This window comes from Tympanuchus pallidicinctus, unplaced genomic scaffold (assembly GCF_026119805.1).
Source record: "Tympanuchus pallidicinctus isolate F22 unplaced genomic scaffold, pur_lepc_1.0 scaffold17, whole genome shotgun sequence".
Taxonomy (NCBI): domain Eukaryota; kingdom Metazoa; phylum Chordata; class Aves; order Galliformes; family Phasianidae; genus Tympanuchus; species Tympanuchus pallidicinctus.
The window spans coordinates 18,156,610-18,178,847 of record NW_026294690.1 but is presented as its reverse complement, the minus strand read 5'-3'; the positions used below and the strand labels follow the sequence as shown (position 1 = coordinate 18,178,847).

Below are 22,238 nucleotides of genomic sequence, written 5' to 3'. Positions count from 1 at the left end.
TTGACTTTTTGGGTCTGCCTGAGGAAGCTGCAGCAGCAGAAGCAGCTCACACCTTGGCAGCTTACCCCAAACATGCCACCTCTGGAGTCCTCAGAAAGCCTAATTTCAGTAAAACTGAAAGCCCTTCTCCACACACAGCCTTCCTGCCTGCAAACAACGGCAGCAGGCCCAGCACAGAGCGGTGCCCACTGCCCTCCTGCTGCTCCTTGGGAACAGTCCACGTTCCACTGCCACGCAGCTCAGGCAGGGGTTGCTCCCACGGCCTCCCAGCTTCTTCCACTTTCCCTGCTAACACCATTAAAACATTTGGCCTTCCAAAGAGCTGACAGAACCTGATCACAGCTTTCAGTGCTTCATTGCAGCTGAAGGCTGATGCTTTGACAGTGCTCACAGCAGTTAGTGCTCCAGAGGCACTCAGCGATGGTCCCAGACTTGAGGAGAGCTCCTTTGGCACCAGGAGACTGCCAGGAATTCTAACAGCATTTGGACTGATGCTGCAAGCTGCAACACATGGAATTAGTTATGGTAACTATTCCCACTATAGACACATGGTGGACTGAGATCTCCACTACTGCACTAACACAGGCATACAGGGCTGGAGACAACAGGACAGGTCACAGGCTGCTCAAGAAACAAACACCATACAAACAACACCGGAGAAGAGAAATAAAATTAAAACCTCAGCATTATCCAATTCAATGGTAATCTGCTGGGAAAAAAAGAGGGGAAGAATTGAAAGCAAGCATTAGTAAGAGAAATTACAAACAAATCTTACATTAGGATCCTATCGATCATTTAACACTGACACCATAACCCAACATTGTGCTCATTTCACAGCATTGCTTTGCCCCAGGCGTGTGAGGGCAGCTGAGCTGGGAGGCTGGCAGTCGGGTTTCCAGTTTGGAACAGGAGCAGAATTCTGAAATCTAACAACTGGAGAGCTGAGTTCATCATCTGGTAGGCAGCGGGACGAGGTGCATGAGTGACATGTTGCAGCTAAGTGAAAAACGTGGGTCTAGCCTACACTGTCAATGGAGCAGAGCTTTCAGCATCCCGAACGCACTGCGGTGCGCTCCGCATCGCCGGGAGCGCCTGAGCGTGTGCCAAGAGCAGGAGCCTTCAGCAATATGGAAAGCTTCGAGCCTTCCCACAGGCTTCTGTGCATCTGTGCTCTCACCACACTTTTTGCATGCTGCAGAGGAATCCCAGCTGTTTAATGAAGGTCTCAGCTAATGGGATGAGGCAGCGCTGTGCTCTACGCTTCCACCTCCGGAAGGGCCAGCACACGGCCAGGAGGGTGAGGCGCTTCTGTTTGTGCTGGAAGATTCAGTGGGAGAGGAGGAGTGGGGCCTTCTATAAATCAGACTGTTCCAGGAGCAGCACTCAGCACGCCAGCAGAACCGCACGCTGTGCCCAAGCTGGCCTTGAGCTCCACTGCTGCTGGGCACTGCTTGCAGCAACCCCTCACCTCCAGCTGCACAGCGGGGATGGTCGGCACGCTGCTCACAGCGCTGAGATCTGCTGCCTGCCTCTGGGCCTCCTTGCTTTAGAATGGGTGGATAAGATTCTCTTCCTTCTTCTTACGCTTCAGGATGAATGCAAAACCAAAGGCATTGCCTCTTAAGTGGTGACTAAATCCAGCTATATGAGCACAGGGGAGAGCCCATGGTTACACTCCTCTCACCCAGGCAGCAGCTGTCCTACACCACCAGCAGTCTATCTGTAAGCACTCAGCTGCTTTCTCATATTCAGAGCTCCACTTCAAGGGATGTTCTGATTTTGCATTATGTAACTGATCTGCTGTAATGCATTTTCTACACTTGGAAGCCTGAGAATCGTGTTGGGCTCTCCAACAGAATGGTGTGTCCCAACAACTGCATCCTCTGGAGATGCCACTTTACCCAAGTTTGTAAAATTCTAAGGTACCCTTGTGAGTGAGTTTCCATCCAGAAAAACCAACTGGCATATTGCACTAAGAACTCAAAGCTTTTATTTTTTTCACATGTAATGTCCACCATTTATATTATACCAGCTGACCTTGAAGAGCCTCTCATGGCTGTTTTTTAACAGGAGAATGTACACTGATAAATTCATTAATACCAAATCTGAGATTGTGTTTCAACTTTTATATCCCCTTGCTTTGGGTATGAGAAAGTGTCAGCAACCAACACCTGATCACCTCGCCCAGCTCCCTATCACTAGAGCAGCCTGACTTGTGCTGGCTGCAGCCAACCCCTGCCAGACCTGACCTGCACAGTACTGCACATCTTCATAAACGGACAGCTGAAGACTTCCAGCTGTACCAAGGGGCTGAGCAGAGGTCAGCAGATTGCCTCAGGGCTTTGCAGGGAGAGGGTTATGACTCAGCACAGGACCCTGACACTTGTGAGGAGGACAATTCATAGAAAACAAGCTGAAAGCTGCAGCTGCCTCATCGTACTGATCTGCTCCCCCTTTCTCATCCCACCTATACACGTTTCTTCCCTGCAGTTTATTAGGGCCCTTTCCCAAAGTCAATGAGTTTATCGAAAAACACTGCTACAGCAAAGTGAAGGTGATTCCTTAGCAGCACAGCACTGCAGAACAAATGTGCAGCCACAGCCCGGAGGCGGGCTGGATCTGGAGAGGTGCAGCACAAGGGAAGGAAGCACGCCCTGGCCATCCCTGCCCTCCGGGCACTTTGCTAACAGCCTCCCTCCATCCCGCCCTGCTGCGTGCTCAGCTGGGTGCACTCGGTTGCAGCCCACACATGTGCACGTGCACAGCCACATGTGTGCAGCCTCCCTGTTGTGTTTGCTCTGTCAGCTCCTCCAGGTCTCAGCCTCCTGCTGAACAGGCAGCAGAGCACTGTGTTCTGCTCCTGCATCCTCCTTTCCAGCTACGCCAGACACAGCAGAGGTTGCCTGGGCCATCCCAGTGGGCATTCACCTGGTGATGCCAAAGCTTCCTCTGCCTTCACAGCTTCTCCCTTTCTCACAGCTGCAGCTATAGCTACAAACAGTTAATATTCATATTATGAAACTGTCTGAGCTCTAAAGCTTCTGCCTTTCTGGGCTGTGAATCTAGCACTGTGCAGCAACTTCAAACCCTACAGCACGTGCTCGTCAGACACGAGACACCATCTGCTCCCAGGCACAGGCTCCCAGCTGCAGGGAGCATCCTTCCACACCACTGCTTCCCAGCCCCAGCTGCCAGCTCTGACCTCTTGGTGAGCACGTTCACCCAGAGGCTGGGCTGCGTGCTGCTGTGCTGCATGTCGTTAGGCTGGGTTGTTTAAAAAATGTAGGAGATGCTTTAGATTGGGAGTTTGAAATGGACTGCAGGAACATCCAGATTCCCAAACATACTGCCATAGACAGGCTTCCAACTCAGAGAATTGGTCTGTAGCTACAGGAAAACATCCCTCTCAACTCGACAAAGGAACTGTACATAGGAAAGGCAAAGAAGAGAAAGGAAAATACAGGGGTGGCTGTACAGTTTCCATGTGTAACTCACAAGATGATGACTCAGATGTATGTAAATTAAAATCAAACCACTAAATATCTTCTCATTGCAAGTCTATGTGACCTGATGAAGAGTCACCTGGACCCAAAAAAAAGATAAAGAGGTTATATTCATCGTTAAAAGGTAACCACTGTCAGCAACTGCAGGAATTAGGAGTTAAACTTGCAAATTTCAAGTAGAAAACAGAACCAGGCTAACCTTTCCAATTCTATCTGAAGTTGTTAGCTGAATAAAAATTTTTTGTTCCTTCTCCAGCACAGAAATGCTTACACATACAAAACAGCTTGAAGAAGCCAGAAGTTTATTCTCCTTTACTGAATAATAAAGGCCATGTTGAACATGGAATGACAAACTGTCAATTACATTACCTTTTCTCCATAGCCTCTGTCTTTGGTCATCATTTCCCTGAGTGTCTGTAATACTTTAATACACAGTTTCTCTTCATTCTCCTCTAGCAGCTGTTTAGTATGCTTTATTAATCTGAAAATAAACAATCAATTACAGTTCATTTTAATAATAGCATTCTAAAAGTAGGATAAGATACGTGGCTTTCTTACTGAATTTAAGCTGCAAACAGGGTTTTATTAAAACATAATTCTGTCTCTCCATTATATAACTGTTTGGGGAATATCCTCAACAGCAACACGTCAGAAGCCACTATGGGCTTCAGTGAAGCTGTGAAGGAAATGCACAGAGTAGCAGGCAGGAGAACCAGATAAAAACCATCTGATCACAGGCAGAAAGAAATCAGAGGAAGGCACCATATAATTTAAAACTTGATAAATCTTCAGAACAAACCCTAACAGCAAGGAGAAAAACTGCTCCACAGCTACTGTGTTAAAAACACACTGGGAGTCCTCAGTAGTGAAACTGGAAATCCACTCTACCCAGCATTTATTAATTACTCAGTTACCTGGTTTCTGTGATCTCTGTCCATAACCCACCTCTCCAGGAGATGATCTGAGAACCTGGATTTTGCTCTGAACTGCCCTCCAAATGACCCTGTAATCTCTTCCCTTCCTTCACTCCAAACTCGGGCATCTGAGTTATGTGATGCATGCGATAACAATTGATTTTGACACAGTTCCCCAGCATCAAGAGCTGCAAGGACAAGTGCCTTGCAAACATCATTGAGGTTGAAGACAAGAGTCAGTTCAAAATTGCATCCTCATTTATAGGCACTATATACAATTCAGCAAATAGACTCCTAAATACCAGCTCTAGGAGCACACCAGCCTTTCCCCCACTCCAGGAGCTCACCCCCCCCCAGACGACAAGCACTGTTATAGCAAGAAATGCCAGCACAAAGCTGGGCAAGAGCACACTCCTCCATGGAGCACGGGGTGAAAACTGGTAAAAAGCAAAATACTGCAAGCCTCCCAACACATCAGATTTCAGGACAACTTACTTGCAAATGAAACCTCCGCTTTCACATTTCCTCCTTGCGTCTGTGTTCTCTGGGAAGAGCAGTTCAGGTCTGTGAAGCACATCTACCAGTACAGACAACTCTGCTTGGACAAGAGGACGTAAACGATCCTCTAAAGCTGACACAATGTCCTGGATCATATTGAGATACAATAATTAACCACCTGTATAGTTATATACAAATTAATTCTACAAGCTGCAAAAGAGGAGCTGAACAGTTAGTTCTGTCCTGCCTGCACTCTCAGGTAGTGTTATCAGTATGCATAAGCATAAGAAGTATCACTTAAAATTATGCATGGGATTCTTGCCTTTTCACTCATGTTTGGAAAGCTGCAGCTACCTGACAATAAAAGCATGTTCATGCTAACACTTCAGCACTCACAAAACACTGAGATACATGCAAAGGCAGAGAGGAGAAGTTTAATTGCATTGAAAAGGACAGTGGGGATTGGATAGAGAGGGACAAACCATTTCAGTGAGAATGGGCTGGGCACAGTTTTTACATTGGGTGCTAAATTAACATAAAATTAGTTAGCACTGTTTGCTATAAAAAGGTTTTGAGCATAGGATGAATCTTCAAAGGAAAAACACATAATTTAAGATAATGTATTTCCTTCAGTATGAGAAAGGTTTTACTGAACCACCTACTGGTCTGAGCATAGAATATAGCTAAAACAGTCCCTGTTTCTAACACAAAGCATTATCTCTAAGTGTTGCTTTTTAGCAGAAAGAGTGGGGATGCCAGCACACCTCAGGAAAATGACTCTGGATGCAACTATGTCACAGGAAAGCAATTCACCCATTCATTTCAAGCTCTGCAGTGCCTCCATGCAGGTCTGTGGCACCTTTCACTGCACTGAGAGGCTTGGTGTACAAGGTGCAATGCACTCAAGGGGTCTGGAAGGCTGTGACAGTGAAAACGTCCTCTCTAACCAAAGGAATGCTTTGTTCCTAACAGATGGTGGAAAAAGAATCTTTCAAGTACCAGTAACTTTAAATGCCATTCCTTCCTAAGGGAGTAAAGCTTCACTATTCATTAAGTGTACATTCAATTCTGTTTCCTCATACGATGCCCTACGTTTGATTTTATGCACAGGATTACATTCAGCATCAGCTAAACTTGTTAACCACAGAGCATTCTGACTAGGCAATTCCCAAGCATTGTTCTACTTAGAGAATTCCTCCTTCCATGTAAATACAAGGTGCTTATCAAAGGAGGAAGGGGTGCTGCACAGTCACCTGTAATCTTTCAATTATGTTTCGATAATCCCTGGAAGCAGCAAGCACTGAATCTCTGCGGGCAGCATTCCTTGCAGTCATTCGCCAGTTCATTGCAGTCTTCTGCACAATATTGTGAGATTTCAGGAAGAGATTGTTGACCTGACTGTCCAAGTCCACAGGAATTGCAATGGCTCGGCTTTTTGCTGCAACAACAAGTAGAGGTTCCTTTAGCCCATGTATTACAATCAAGGCAAGAACAAGAAAGGCTCTGCTTGCAGTTCTTTCTGCAATCTGCCTGGTATGCACTTTAAACTATGCAACTGTGTAATGGTCAGACCTCTCCGTAGCACTGCTTTAAAGGATTTCACAATTCTGAGCTGTTTACTCAAACTGTGTGAATAGGAGTACATCTTTAGACACACATTAATCCCATGCTAGCACACACGTGCACCTACCCAACAGAATTTGGCTGCATATCCAGTACAAATTACTCTTTTTGCTACTCAAAGCAGAGCAAATTACTGGGAGGAGTGCTACAAAACTCTAGATGGACCATTTCCCAGTCACAGATCAACAGGATTACAGAGAGCTCTGAGGTTAAACCAAGAAAGCACTTCAGGTTATTGTGACAACACCTATTGCTCAGCCGTGGCAATCCATGGGCACAATTCTGGCTTTGCAGGGCAACTTGGCTCTGAATTAGCTGCAAACTGCGCCAGCAAGAAGCTGAGCTTTGTTTTGGGAAGGACGACACGTGAGCAGCAAACACAAGACCATGTTTGCAGCACTGAGATCTGATTGCATCCATGTCTTACCTACATCTGAGAGCACCCGAATGCAGCTTTCCACTGATGCCTTTTGGCTTGGCATCAACCAGTTGCAATGGTAAACTCTGAACACACCTTGCAGCAACTGTACAAACACAGGCTGTCGAGTCTGGAACACAAGACGAAAGAAAAATCAAGCATCACATCATCCTGAGATGTGCCAGAATCAACTTGAGGTAACACTGGTTTCCAGCTTCAACCATGACTTCTTGCACACCACTCATTTCCAGCTGGTCTGCATCCTTTAGTTACACAATATACTGCATAGGCAGCATATCTACCACACCATCAGCAACCGAATGGAGAGGGTGGGAGCAAGGGCTGGAAGGGAAATACTAAATAGACAGCTTCTAAAGCATAAAGCTTTAGTAATTGAAGACTGACTAAGCAAAGGAAATAAGCAGTAATCTTAATCTGTTTAATCAGAGTTATCAGCAAGCCTGGCACACGGAGGTTCTTCCTTTCGCACTGACCAGCAGCTGACTCAACAGCCCACAGGTAAATGGGACTTGGCTCTGGGCTGAACGACAGCACAGCTGCAGAGCTGAAAACTCATCACTTCAAATATCACCTGGTACCTCATTTACTGAAGAAACCAGCTGGGTATTTGTTATTTTGAACATAGGTAGTAGTTAGTGGTAAATCATAGCAGTTGTTACAGAGCAGCCAAAATTAACGTGTGGTTTTTAGCCCTGTACTTTGCACGGTGATCTGTCACTGCAGATAGGTGAGCTATCTGCCACACAAATGCACATGAGCTTTGCTCTTTCATCTCTGCAACATCCCAACTGTATCAATCAGACCTCCTCACTTGGTTTTATAGAATAATTACTTTCTATAGCAATTTGTTTATTTTACCTAGAGAAGAAAGAGTATTTAAAATGTTTCAAATGAACTCTTCTTAAGAGGGGAATACCCACATCCCACTACCTATTAGCTACGTCATCTGTCTAGCAGCTATGTGAACTACACCACAGTGCACAGCCCACAAGACTTAGGAACCAGAGAAAAAATACCTCTTTTATTCTGGTCAAGATCTGTGTCTGTTCGTAAGAAAAAAATGGAGTTAGAGGGAAAAAAACAAATCTATGAGATGACTACATCTATTAAATCAATACATTAAATGATACCACTACGGAATATATAAAAGGAGAGGCAAAATTAAAGAACAAAAAATTACTACAAGGCAAATACCCAGTATCCTTTCTAGAAATAAGCCAAACACCAGCAACATGGCAGATAGCACTGTCCTCTGAGGGCACTGAAAATATCTGCACTTCTGGACTTCAGCCACCGACAGACCTTCCAGCTCCTTTCCAAAGACTTGCTGGTCTAAAAGGCTTCAGAGCTGCTTAATTTGCTCAAATTAGGTCCATAAATCAAACAAGAAATTTATTCCACGTTCCACATCCCTCCAAGAACATTTGTGAAGGAAAGCCTCGGGCAGCAGCAACCTTAGGAGGCAGGCAAGCTAAACAGTACTTGTTACAGAGGAAAATTTTGGACAGCTGTTCTTTGAAAAGACATATTTATGTTCTCCTAATTTTATATTATTTGAACTGTATGATAGATGTACAAGGTGTTCCTTGAACAAGCAAGGCTGGTCCTGACTCAGGGGAGGCACAATTCAAGTCCAACAAGCCATAACATGAAAGAACATCAGACAAGAAGAGGCTCGCATGAAAAGAAATGAGAGGACAAGGCGTAGCAGGAAGAATGGGGAGCAAGCAAATCCAGAGGCAAGGCAAAGCTGAGCGACAAAGGTCGTCTGCCTATGGAGACAGGGAGCTCTGCAGAATCTCAGATCTGAGGGTAAAATCCCACCTGGAGGAGTTATGTGCACCAGGCAGGTACTCCAGCAGGCTGTACTCCTCAGGTGGGAGAGCTCTCAGATGTGAGCAAGAGTGTTGACAGGCAGGGAAAGGTAGAGACAGAGAGCTTTGAACCCAAAGACACAGAAGCAAGGCAAATCCAGGATAAGACAAAGACAGAGCTGTCAAGTGAGATGGTAAGGACGGATGAAATCACTGTGTATGGAGGAGTGAACGAGATACTGAAGAAACCTGCTGACACATAAAGTTACCAGATAGCTAACGTGATGATAAGGAAGTGTATTCAAATGTTGTACTCTCAGATGACAATTAAAGGTATGACAGCCAAGGTATACAACACAGGGATGAGAGGAGAAGGGCAGAGCCCTGGGGAACAAGGCTAACCATTGATCTCAACTTCTTATCTTTGGATGAAATTTTGACAAACTTTCATGGAAGCTGATGTACCATACTCACTGACATTTTAAAGTCACATGAGAAGCAAATGAACTGCTGGACTGCTCAGACTTGCCTGGTTAAGACACAACTCTAATAAAGCTGCTCAGGCCAAACACAGCTGCTGCAGCTCTCAGTGCTCTCACAGGCAACGCACACAGTCTGGCAATTAAAGAGCATTGGACATCGGCTCAAATGCTGCTCTGCTGCTTGCAATGTGACTGACTTCTTGCCTGAATAAGGCCTGAGAAGCAGACCTCTGTTGAATATAAAATAGTTGAATAGATCGGGCTGGAAACTGGTCATCCAGGCACGGGTCAACTGCACATCTGATTCAGTGAGGGCAGGAACACACTGTTAACATTGGACAGAAGGAACTCCTCACCTGATGCAGGCACGCAGCAGTGCTCTGTTCGTTTTCCTGGAAGCCTGCAGCACCCAGGCAGCACACAGGATCCAAAGGGTTACAATTCACACCGTGATGAGGGACTGCCACAGTCAACTGGCAGACGCCCCTTATGGCTGCCTTTGGGAAGCAAGATGCTTCCTAACCTGCTGCCAGTTGCATTGAATTACAAACCTGGAGTTTGCACTCTGAACAATTGCCTTTGGCATGATGAGGTTGCATCAGGTTTCAGCAATCACCACATTTAAACCTGAGAGATCAGCCAGACACCTGACCACTCCGCCCACACTCCTCCCAAGAAGTTATTTATGAATAAAAGAATGATGTTATCATTGTGCTGCAACACAAACATTAGGGCAATGTCCTGACACTGCTGTTCTGCAAAGGAAATCTCCGTCACTGTCACAAACATTCCAAATTCCCCCCGTGCTTTTTGTTACAGACCAGAAGTTATTCAGCTTAATACAACAGAGCTTTTGCATTTTTGTTTTGTTTTTAAAGGAAATCATAATCTTATAAAATACACTGGCTTTGTACCCTCTGTAATGCGACTTTCACTCCCCCATCTTGAAGGCTTGCCACCGAAGCTTTATCTTCTTTCCTCAATGTGCTCTGCACAACTTTTTCCTGCCACCCAACTGCTAGCCTCATAACTGTAGGCCCTCTGGAGGGTGTTTTTATGTGGTTCCAAGGAAAATTGAATTTACTCATGAAGTTGTAACTGCTGTCACAGAAAAAGTTTGTACATCGATACACAAAATCTTCTATCCATTTCTACCTCAAAACAAACACCTTGGCCACAAAGAATACACATCTGCACCCACGTGTCTCTTTTGAGCTGGTAACAGAACCGAAGTGGAATTAACACATATCTCTTCATCTGTGCCTCTAGTTTTTTCCTACCTGCAAAGTAGTGCTCTGATCAGAGAACGGGGAGCTGAAGAAAGTGGTGACAATACTCATCACTATTTCTGTGACGTACTTCTCCAATATGGAGTCAGCATGCTTTCTGTCGCTGGTGTTGTTGCAAGCCTGCAAGACAATTCATCACTAGATCAGAAGCAACTCAACCAAAACAGACTAATAAGGATTATGGACTGGAGATGTTTGATTTTGCATCGTTCCAGCCAGGGCAGTGCCCTGCCAGAACAACACTTATGATTCTGGCATCTTTGTATTTCCAGTACGTGCAAAGGCAGACCCCAACACTCTCACTGTTTCAATACATTGGCATCGAGCATGTTTAGGAGTAAGGAGAAGAAGCAGAGTTCCTTAGAAGAAATATGCTGGAGGATAGGAAGGACCAAGGTGTAATGCTTTCATATGGGGAAATACTTGGAATCCCAGGCAGAAAGCCATAGGGACAAACAAATGCCAAGCTTGGAAAAACAAAATGGTCCTGACCTGCCAAAAAACGTTGACTATTGCTTGGGAAGGAACTGGCCATCACAGCCAGAATAAGCAAGCCAGGTGGCAGAACATAAAAATGCATTAGACAAAGGAGCAGGGTGTGGGGCTTTTTTTTTTTTAAAGGAAAATATCAATGCGTTCCATGGAATATGACTAATGAAATCCACAGGCACGGGAAAAAGGCAAATAGAAATGTGAAAAGGCACAGCAGCTGGGGGCACTCCCTGCCTGGATGCAGCAGCACCGTGCCTTATTTTTATTGCTATATGCTACAGAGGTTAAACTTTTTCAATTCAGTTCCCAGATACAGAAATCATTACCCGACAGATGTCAACCAGGAAGTTCTCAAATAGCTTCCACATATGATTACTGGTGTAAATCTCTTTCATTTCTACTTCCGTGTCCACGTAGCAATGATTCAAGAAGTTGATGTATGCAATTTTAACCTAAAAGTGGAGAAAAAGATTACCATTAAAAAAATGAAAACTGAGAAGCATTGTGAATGGATATAATGTCACATTAAAACTGCTACATAAATCATTTGCAGCTCAACTTCCTTTTAGTTAAGCACTGGTGAAATTTAATGCCATGAATAGCAAGACATCATCCAATAAAAAACACTGGGATTATTGCAGACAAAACGTCAGCATTATAATCATTTCCAGTTCTGCAGAACCATCTGTTCAAGTTTCGTAGCGTACTCCATAAACTTCTCTGCCTCAAGAATCCTATAAAAGAAGCAAGCACAGCATCACATCCCCCCGTTAAGGGCAAGGAAACGAAAGGATTTCACTGAGCTATCCTGAATCACTAGGGTTGTCTATAGCAGGACCAGGAGAGGAATTCAGTTTCCCAGCTCACCTGCTGTTGCTCACCTGCCCCACCAGCTTTATCACAGCAGAAGGACTAAACAATATTAAATCTCTCTTGCCCAAAGTCAATGCATTTCAAATTCATGCAGGCCAGTGTCTGCAAAGAGCCCTCACCTCAGGAATGCAATCCTCATGGGTTACTACCCTAACAATGTCATCCAGAGGAAGGAGGGAGTTGCATTTGATTTCTGTGTAGACATTCTTGCCTTCTGTGCACACAGCAAGCAGTTCTACCAAGTGGATGTGGTACATCAGAGGGCTGTTCTCATCCATCCGATCCCTCTCTGATCTCATCATCTGCACCAAAGTCTGGAAGGAGGCTCTGTCATTGTAAAACACCAGGACGTCTTCTCCTGCGTTCACCAGCTAACAAGAAAGAAAAATATTCCATTAACAGATCAAAGCCTGGGCATCGCCCCACAGCATCCTCCCCTAATCAGCAGGCTGTTGCAGTGCAAGTCCTGATTAGCTAATTAGCTATTCTTTGGAACCTTAAAAGAAGTGCAGCCGCCAAGTCAGCTGGGCATTCCTCCGGTGCTCCCCTCACACGGTGCAGGGCTCAGAAATGACAGTCTCTTAACAAATTTACCACTTCTAACCTGCTGAGGAACTTCAAAGTCAGCCCAACTGACTGCTCAGACAGAAGTTGTGCCAAGAAGCTTGTGACTTTCCGTTGTACTTTTTAGTTTCACATATATTGCCTCAGCTGACTTCTTAATGCAGTAAGCTGTGGATGTACCATTTTGTTCAGAAAAATGCCTTGGGGGCACGCCGGGTGGGAGGGCTGCCAGGCTCAGTAATTCCACCCTTCTGAACAAACACCATCAATTTTCCAAGGCTAGCAAGTGACATGTTAAGTCACATACTGAAGATTTCTATCAACTTGACACTTCAGGTCTGGATGGCCAGAGCTCCAGAGCAGTGAGGCTCTCCTGTAACTCCACAAACAGAACGATAGCAAGCAGACTGAGAGCCGCTGTGGGGCTGAGCACTACAAAGAACGCAGCTGTGGGGATCAGACAGCCTTCCAGGCAGAACGTGGGGCCATCAGCTAGATAAGAGGCAGAAAGCAACTCCTTCCTCCTCAGCAGCTGCTGACCGTGGTCAAAGCCAACTGCTGAACACCTCCACCAACCCAACCTCACGTTGAGAAGCCCACAAAACCATTCTTAAACTGAGCTGCAAAATATCGAAGAGCTCTGATCAACTGATGCAGAAACCAGAGCTTGACAAATCTGATCCTCGAGCGCCCCCTGCCGAGCAGGCCAACAACAATGCCAGCAGACAGACTGCCAGATCGCCTCCAAAATCCCACGGGAAGGGACTTCTGACCCTTTTCTGACCTCTCCCTTCTATCCTGACATCCCGATCTCCCAGTTCCCTACACGCATGTTGGTAAAGACCCTCGGACTTTTCCTCTTTCAGCACTTACCAACAATTTACATATTCACCTACTTAAGAAAAAAAATTCCCATCAAATTACGGCATTATCAGTAAAATTTTCCTTCAGCATCAGAATATTGAAATTAACTATTTCTCTTACAGTTTTCCTATGGAAAGGCAGCCTTTCTTCAAACTAAGCTTGCCCATGCACTGCTTTGCAGAAGCCTGGAAAATAACCCGCAATTATCATCCATAACCAACCGCTCTTCGTATCTCTAGGTGAGGAGCTCAGAAGGCTTTTGGTCACAAAAACAGCCTGTGCTTTCTGGAGCTGTATGCTCTTTTTGCATCGAGAGAGCTGTCAGCTTCTTGGCAGTCCCAGAAGCGAGAGGATCAATTTGTCATTTTCACCAAATGGTATGTGAAAACTTCTGCTCAGACCTCGCAAATCTCTGCAGCTCTCACCTCAGCCATTACCATATCTTGGCATTTCTTAATGAATTTTCCTTCCGCCTTGACAATCGTCTGCAGGAACTTTATGTACTGAACATTCCTGCCATGTGTTTCTATACAGTGGACAAAGTGTTGAACAACGCGTTCATTAATCTCACTGCAAAGCTGGAAGTTGTTCATGAAAATGTGCTGCATTGTTACCGCTTCCAGAATCTGATGAAAGGGATGAAAGAAAGAAATTAGAAAACAAACAAATCACCAAATCCACAGAGAGGTCAGGAGAAAGCCAACATCCCTGCAGAGTGGGTGTATGGCAGCACAGACCATTCCCAAGGAGCCAACCTTTCAACACCAGGCCTCGTATCTCAGCTTATTTTGTTTTAGCCCACTTCAGCCTCCTGAACTTTCTATAGTGAAGTGGTCCCAAACCAGCTTTGGAGGCTTTAAAAAGAAAACAAAGTGTGACCCCCCTCCAATCAATCTTCATCAGAACAGGCCCAAAGGTAACTACCAAGGACATTCCATTCACTTTTCTCTTTGGAAAAATAAAAAATAAGAAAAATTATGGCATGAGGTTATTCTTACCCCTGGGTTAAGGAACAGGTTTATGTGCTTGTGCAGCAACGCCTGGTTCTGTTGGTTCCCAGCACAAAAGTTCTGTAAAAACTCGTGTGCGAGCTTCATTATCTCCTGCATCCTCGTGTCTTCAGCCTGTGATTGCATGACAAATACGACGGGGTTACAAAGAATCTGAGGGTTCACTTGCAGGTGAGCACTAGATGAGTCCCAGTTCCAGCTCTGCAGGAGAACTGTCACGTATCTCTCACTCTCCAAAGAAAAACAAACCTCCACCCAGTTCACAGACATTAGGGATGAGTTTGGCCTGCTTCACAGTACTAAAGATCATCAAAACTAAAGGCTATAATAGAAGTCACAGTAGTTCATTCTTTAAAATCACAGACTCCACACCCAGGCCTGCCAGCAACGTGCTTTAGTCACTTTTACACTTCTGAGCAGAGAAGCTCACTGGCCAAACCACAACACATCACCACCTGAGGGCTACCAAGGAAAACTGCCACGTCCTGTTGAAATGCATTTTAGCAGTGACAGATGGGTAGTTCATGGCAAAGAGGAGATGGAAAGTTCTTATTGCAGCAGTTAAGCCCAATTTATGTTTACTGGAATGTGCACACTGCTTACACAGTTCAGGAACCAGTGCCTTTCCTCTGACATCAGTGTAGATTACTGATGGCAAAAAATGCAGTTTGGAAAATCACTGTTTTTATTCTTAAGAGGTTTTATACATTTCCAAGGGTGAAACATCCTCTCCACACTGCCTGTTCAGTAGCATATTCACAAGTATGGGACAGAATGGCAACAAGAGTTATCGGAGGGGCTGTTTCTGCTGATTTTTCTTAACAAAATACGAAGCAAGACAGTGAGACAACATTATTCAAAGCTATCGCCTAGAGTTACTGGCTTTCAGAAACCTGTGGAGTCTGGAACAGAGGACAGGACTGAATGGTAAAAAATGTGACAAGGTCCCTCACCTACACAGTGATAAGTGCCTGTTGCCAGTGACTAATGGGCAGCAGGGCAATGAACTCAGGGTGTGCTCCATCAGCACAATGCAGTGCTGTGCAGTGTGTACAGCAGGCTGGTCCAAGAGTTTCACCCTGTAGCACTGACACCACACGTGGCACTCTGATATGTCTGATTATGAACTGCAGCCCTCTGCTGGTCACCCTGTTGGTATTAACTCACACCTAAGAGGACTTGGGACTGTAACTGGGAGGAAGGGAGGTCTGTATTCTGTATGTAACTACTGGACAGATCTGCTGATGTACGAACAGGGAATCAAGCTCCCCTGTAATCCCAGGACGGATGTCATACAGGTACTGCACAGCAACAGGGAAGACTTGATGAGGTATTAAAGCCCATCAACCTAACATGCAGTGAAGTGGTAGCTGTACAAGAACCCAACCTTTTCATAAGGGATCTGCAGCAGTTCAAGCACAACTGCGTGTGCTCCCATGTTCCTCAGCAGTCGCTGCTGCTGCTTGCGGCTCTTCCTGACCGAGGTGCTCTCCTGGACACACAGCTTGCTCAGCCGGAGCAGGATCTGGAGAAGAGATTTGCTTTAGAACTGGGCTGAGTTTCAGAACGTGTCAGATGGCTCCCAGAGGGAATCAATGTCAGAAAACACATCTGCATCAACAGTGATGGTTCTAGTGAGCAAAATCAAGTTTCACAGCCTCGTGATGAGGAGTTAAGACCGGGTTAAAGCCTGGTTGCTCCTGCAACAGCAGTGGGGAGACAGAAGGACTGAGCTGCAGCTAAGAAGGAAGAGGCAGCAGCCGTGACTGTGGCACTCACCCTTCTCCCAGTATGCAGCAGCCAGCACAGTGTTGTCACTGGCACAAGCAAGGGAAGCAGTGAGGCAACAGATCCATCATCACACGTGGTGGTTCCTGGCCTGGGCACCATCCACTTCATCTGACTAGTGCTGCTCTTACAGAATTGAGCTGTGCAAAGTGAGGCTAACATCTGGCTCCACAGCACAGCACTGCAGAAAACCCATTACCAGAACACAGCAGTGCCAATGCACGCTCTCTGTCTGGTGTTTTTGAAATTCAATTTCAACAGCACAGTTTTGCATGTGAACTACTCAAGGCAGAACAATTAAAGTAGCTTCTTGACTTGTTTTCTTCCTTCATAGCCTTTGATAGTAAAAATATTGTGTTACCATTGAAACAGCAACAAAACATTGTCTTTCTCATTAATCCATTCTTAAGGAAAGAACACACGTCGTGCTTATTGCACCCCTGGCTTCTCACTCACGCCGGGATGCGTTATTACTCAGCAAATAGTTTCCACAATGGAAGAGTGACTCAGACTTTCCCGGGTGTCTCCCTCTGACTGCAGTCAGCTCTCCAGAGCTGTGTTACTCACTCACACTGCCATTTAACTATCAAGAAGCAGATTTACCTCTTTCACTACACGGTAGTTGTAGCTGCTCGTACTTTCAGGCTTCTGTGACTTGCTGTGACCTTCCTGTGGATAAGAATCAGGCAGTTTATTAGAAGCTTGCAGTATGCTCTTCATGAAGACTGAAATTACTGTTCTAGGGTAGTGACTGCTCTCTTCCTGGAAAGGGGTGTCAGCCTTCAGTTTGCTGACAGTCTCAGTCTCAGAAAAATACGTATAATTATCCTGTCAAGACCTCTGTAACATAAAATAATGTGATGGTAGGATAATTTTAGAGACAGTAACCTCCCATCCTTTCCTTCATTTGTCACATTCCATCTGTAAGCAGGTCCTCTCCATCAAAAACTCTCTCTCCCCCTTTACTTCAAAAACTCTCTCTCCCCCTTTACTATTATTGTTATTGTACAAGGAGCAAAGGATGTCTAACTAGGCACAAGGAAGGCAATCAGTAAATTACTTGCACTCCCAACAAAAAGCATTCATTTCCCAGGGACCATTTCTTGCATTCTTCCATCCACTGTTTTCTATTTAATTAAAATGATACTGAGGACAAAGGCATTTAGCTAGCCATAAGCCACATGTGTGCACTGCAGGAGCCCAGTACTACCAGGCACAATAAAGCACCAGCATTTAACAGGTTCTTTAAGCACTATTCTCTGCCTTTTAATAACAGTAAATACTTTAAAGTGAAAAATATTTGGAGTTTAATCAAGACTTCTCTCTATAGTATTGGATGTCGTATGGATATGGTGCTTTAGCATACTCTGTATATCTTAGCATTCATTCATTAGCTTCACTAGTGGACTTACTATAAAACTCAATACAATTAATAAACACACCATGCTAATAGCTACAATGAAGTCACAAGCAACCCCACATTATATATGCAAATAATTTAGCCAAGGGATACAGAAAAAAAAATCAGTTATGTTGAGAGCACATTCCATCTGACTGACTTTGGGTGCAGGCACCCTGGTGTCAGAACCTGAAGCTGACATTGCAGCAACATCATACAGTTCTGAGTAGTTTCCTGAGACAAATTGCCATCAGCTGATCTAAGTTCCCCCCTAATTCTTGCCTTAGTCCAAAACCAGCAGTCAGCATTACCAGGCCATGCAACTTGCTGACAAGACACTTGTTTCAGCCACAGGCCTGGGAACAGTTACATTTTCAGAAAGCATTAACATACAAATCTGGAGAAGCACAGCCTAATTACCTCTTTTTTCTTGTGTTCATTTTCACCTGGCACTCCATCCATAGTCTCATCAGGGCCCTGGCCTTTGTACACCCAAAGCTCGGATTTTTCCACAATAGATCTCAGCTGGTCCAAATCTTGCTTTATCTGCTTGTAGTTGTCAACATCTTGGCTGGTAACAAGCAGTTGAACCTTATATGAATGCAACCCATTAGTCACACAAAAGACCTTTATTCTTTTTTTTAAGCACAATACATACGTTCAGATGAAGAGTGATGCTTTTAATGAACACACATACCTGCTTAAAAGCTTGCAGAACTTCTTGCCTCTGACTGAAGTGTCGGAAGAGAAGCTGGAGTGCTCCAGAGACCAGAGGAGGATAATCGTGCATCGTTAAATGCAGCAGAACTCTGAGGAACGTTCTGCCACCGTGATCATCCAAATCCAGGGGTGTATTCTCCTCACTGGAAACAGAGTGTAGGAATTTACTGGAACACTGGGCTTATCATTCCAGCAGGTTTCTAAGCCTATCCTCCCTGTGCTGGAAAAAAATCTCTTTCTTTTTAAACGAGGAGCATATTTATCAAATGCTATATGAAGACATACTGTTTTGGTTTTTATTGGTGTGCTGCTTACTTGGAAGGCTATTCCACAATCTCATTACTCACAGTTCACTCAGCATGCAGCTGTGTGCAACCTATGTGTTTCAGAGACAAATTATGACTAATTATTTGTCCCCACGTCAGTCTTATCCTACTGCTCAAATAATTCCTGTCCATTCCTAATAGTATCCTTTCTATCCACAACATACAACCATTCCCTCTCATCCAGGTTGCAATACTAATTATGCCAAGCTCTTGTAGTTTTCCTCTTTGCTATCTGTTCTCTGTATTTCCTTTCTGTAGGTGCTAAAATATCCCTTTTTGATTTCCTTACCAATGAGACTCTGAATCTTTCTCAAATTCTGCTTCCAACCAAATACACACACTTGCATTACCAACAGGTTATTAATTCTGTAAATGAATCTCCCCTCATTTAAGTAATCAGTTACCTTAGGTTTACAGAAAGGAGCTGCACCTCTCTGAACAGCTTAAGGGCTATTAGAACATACACCTTCACGGTGTTCCAACAGAGGGAGTGGGTGGAACATCAAGATAAGCCCAAGAACTTTATGTCTGTCACTAATTTTACATGCTGTGATTTAAGAAAGGGTATAAGCAACTCCAGAAAGAAGGCAGGTACTGAAGACAGGGCTTGTTTTGTTCTGTCACACATGTGCAATCTAATTCTGCGTTATAAAAAAACAAGCATGGCCAAGCAGATCTGTCTCAGAAGCTCCTTCCCTACACAAACTTTTCCACCTAAAATTTTACAGCAGCACTGAGCTTAGATGCACTGATCCTCCAGCTTCGCTTTCACCCACACAAGCAAAGCACTGCAGCAAAGATCTTTTTTGACTGGAGGGCCACCTGTACCCTCTCCATAGCTTTTAATTTAAACAGACATTACTTCAAGCTCTATCAAGGGTATTTCAGGAAAACAAAGCCTACGCAACTGGGGCAGCTGTTCCCAATCTTTTCCCATTTACCACCTCACTTGCAATTGCAATCCACAGTCCTTATGAGCACACTGGGGACTGCAGCTCTACATCTTGATTAGTGCTACTGAAGAGATACTTTCCTTCCACCAAAGATTCCTTCAGCTTGTTCTTCAATATGTTCAAAGTCTAGGGCTCCTAAGAACAGAAGAGCAGACAAATATGTAGTGTCAGAGTTACACCAGAGATGTTTCTTCAGTCCAAACACATCTTAAATCACAAGAGTTGCTGTAGATGTATGCCAGAGTCACAGAAACCTGAACGGAATGCATACGTTACTGAAGAAGTATGCTGATACCCTAAGAAAATACATCAACCTGCCATCAGCTCACAAACTGAACTCATAACCACTTCAGCAACATCCAAGTTGGACTGAAGGACTGATGTAAGTTTCAGAGGGGTTGTCCACAGGGAACACCTGACTGCAGCTAAAAGTTCCAAAGCAGTGGCAGCAATACTCCTATGGCTCAACAGACAGAAAGGGCTCTGTGTTTTCCAGTAGAAGGTATGTATTATTTTACTGGCAATAATTATTACTCCAAAATGATGAAAGAGTAAAGCGTTCGGCATTTTTTTGCAGGAAGTTTGGCAGCTGCTTCCCTCTCTGCTGCCCCATCTCTCCAACCAGCAGGAGTGACAAACATCAGCTTGAGCTGAATGCCACAGGACTTGCAATTTATACATCAGTTTACTACATGACCAACTCTTGAGCACAATAGGCAGCGAAGTAAAAAGGACATTTTGAATAAAAAACTGATGGTGAGTACAAAACTGAGACTGCTGATGTTACCAGGCAACCTTCTGTTTGCACTGCTTCTGTGGGACCAATGTTCACACACCAAAGAAAGAACCTGAATCGATTACTAAGATTAGAGAACCTTTCCTAACACAAACTCATTCTTTGCAAGGTAACTAACCTGGTACATTTGCTGGCATTTCTTGACTACTGCTTCCAGTGGGTGACTCAGACATCTGGGCGTTGCTTTCATCAAATTCATGTTTAAATATACAAAGTAGGCAGGAGATTCTGTAGTCCAATCTCACATTCAGAATGAACTGATGACACAGAAGTAGTAGAAATGTTGAAATGGCTTGTTTGTTCCCAGTGCACACACAGACCATTTACACAACACTGAACTCCCAACACAAGATCAACATTTTAGAAATGTGGATTTAGTTTGCAGAAGAGGTATGTGGAAATATGCACTGCAATGCTTTTGTTGTCGTTGTTGTTTTCTAGTCCCAGACTCATTAATTTTTTTTTCCAGTGACTTCAGTGAGCACAACAGGCACACAGTAACAAAACCTCAGAAGTAAAAGCCTTTGCAGAGTTTTAATTCCTCACTGCTGCCCAAACCATGCATCCTCACGTTTGAGGGAAAGTGCTTAATGCCAGGTTTAATAACCTATGGTAAAGGGGAATACTGACACATTAAAATACCCCACTGTGACATGCCAGGCCGTACGAGAGAAGTTCTTGGTTTAACTAAAATTAGACATGGTGAAAGGAAGTGAATCAAGCCTCCCCTACGTGCTGCATCTGTTGCTGAGAGGAAGGGCACGACCTCAGATGCAGCTCCGTGCAAAGCCTCCCACGGAGGGCAGGGGGAAGGCACACCATGGCTTTCCTGCTGCTCTGCATGCTTCCGCCCACACGGCCCTTTCAGCATTTTGGCCTACATGAACTCGCCCATGAAGTTCCCAACAGTTCTCAACTTGTACAGCGAGGGAGGGAAGATGGATCTGAGCACAGTATTTTTGTGTCACATCCAGAACAGAGCTGTGGAAAAGGGCGAAAAAAACCCTTTTTTCTTCATGTTGTGAAGACTAGGGAGTGAACAAGAAGGAAAAGCCAAAGATGGAAGGGACTGCAAGAGACTGGGAAATGTACAGGCATCAACTGCTCAGGCTGACAGCTATCCAGAAACAAGCATCAAGCATGACTCCCCTGCTTGGGACACTTAACAAGATTGTCCTGGAGATCCAGACAAACTAAGACAGTGCAGGGAGTAAGAGCAAGAGCTCTCCTCTTCAGCAAATCAGCCCTTCAAAAGCCACTGTTAAATACACATGAGTCTGCTGTAGACTCAAGCCTGCCACATGGTTTCAGTCACTGCACCATATTATCATATGTACAGTGAGTGCTTCCTGCCTGAGAAAGTTGCCCTTGTAAGACTTGAAAACAGGTACATGCAAGGCAGGAGTAAATGAAACGGTTGCATGGCGCTATACTGACACTTAAAGGCAGAACAAGATGTCCAGTAGTTTACGATGCTGATACCTGAAGTATTTCAATGATCTTCAGCTTCGTATCCATCACCAGGATGTCCTCCTTCTCTGGCTCAGTCTGCTTGACATTGCCCTCAGGAGCAGCAGCAAGTGGGGTCATGGGCAAGAACCCCCCACCTCTCAGCACCACCTGGGTCATCAGCTCCCCGACTCCATGGATTGATCTCATCACATTGCTCCCTTCAGAGAGGTAAATAAACACGTAATTATGTTGGTGTAATGGGACTGCATTAACAGCCCAAGGACCCTTCACATCCTACAGAGAACTTGTGTCAACATTAAAGGCAGCCAGACACCTAACTCCCTGGAACAGGTGAAAGTCAATGGGAGGAATGGTTCAGAACCACCCTGCTTGCTCCCTCTTCCATCATAGACATCACTCTGCTTTACAATCAAGCCAC

At 44.7% G+C, this 22,238-nt stretch overlaps 1 protein-coding gene across 1 annotated transcript in view; it reads right to left on the bottom strand.

Moving 5' to 3' along the window:
• The window catches only part of ITPR1 (inositol 1,4,5-trisphosphate receptor type 1), a 145,651-nt gene that overhangs the window by 69,554 nt on the left and 53,859 nt on the right, over positions 1-22,238 (bottom strand). The window contains exons 23-39 of the mRNA XM_052678430.1: positions 21,830-22,017; positions 20,466-20,604; positions 19,628-19,686; positions 18,250-18,411; positions 17,973-18,143; positions 16,757-16,822; positions 15,753-15,890; positions 14,354-14,479; positions 13,781-13,981; positions 12,047-12,298; positions 11,381-11,506; positions 10,554-10,682; positions 6,966-7,086; positions 6,169-6,353; positions 4,913-5,061; positions 3,873-3,984; positions 680-709 (exon numbers count right to left, since the gene is read on the bottom strand). Of these exons, the coding sequence (XP_052534390.1) occupies positions 680-709; positions 3,873-3,984; positions 4,913-5,061; positions 6,169-6,353; positions 6,966-7,086; positions 10,554-10,682; positions 11,381-11,506; positions 12,047-12,298; positions 13,781-13,981; positions 14,354-14,479; positions 15,753-15,890; positions 16,757-16,822; positions 17,973-18,143; positions 18,250-18,411; positions 19,628-19,686; positions 20,466-20,604; positions 21,830-22,017 (2,354 nt within the window). The remainder of the gene's footprint in view (positions 1-679; positions 710-3,872; positions 3,985-4,912; positions 5,062-6,168; positions 6,354-6,965; positions 7,087-10,553; positions 10,683-11,380; positions 11,507-12,046; positions 12,299-13,780; positions 13,982-14,353; positions 14,480-15,752; positions 15,891-16,756; positions 16,823-17,972; positions 18,144-18,249; positions 18,412-19,627; positions 19,687-20,465; positions 20,605-21,829; positions 22,018-22,238) is intronic.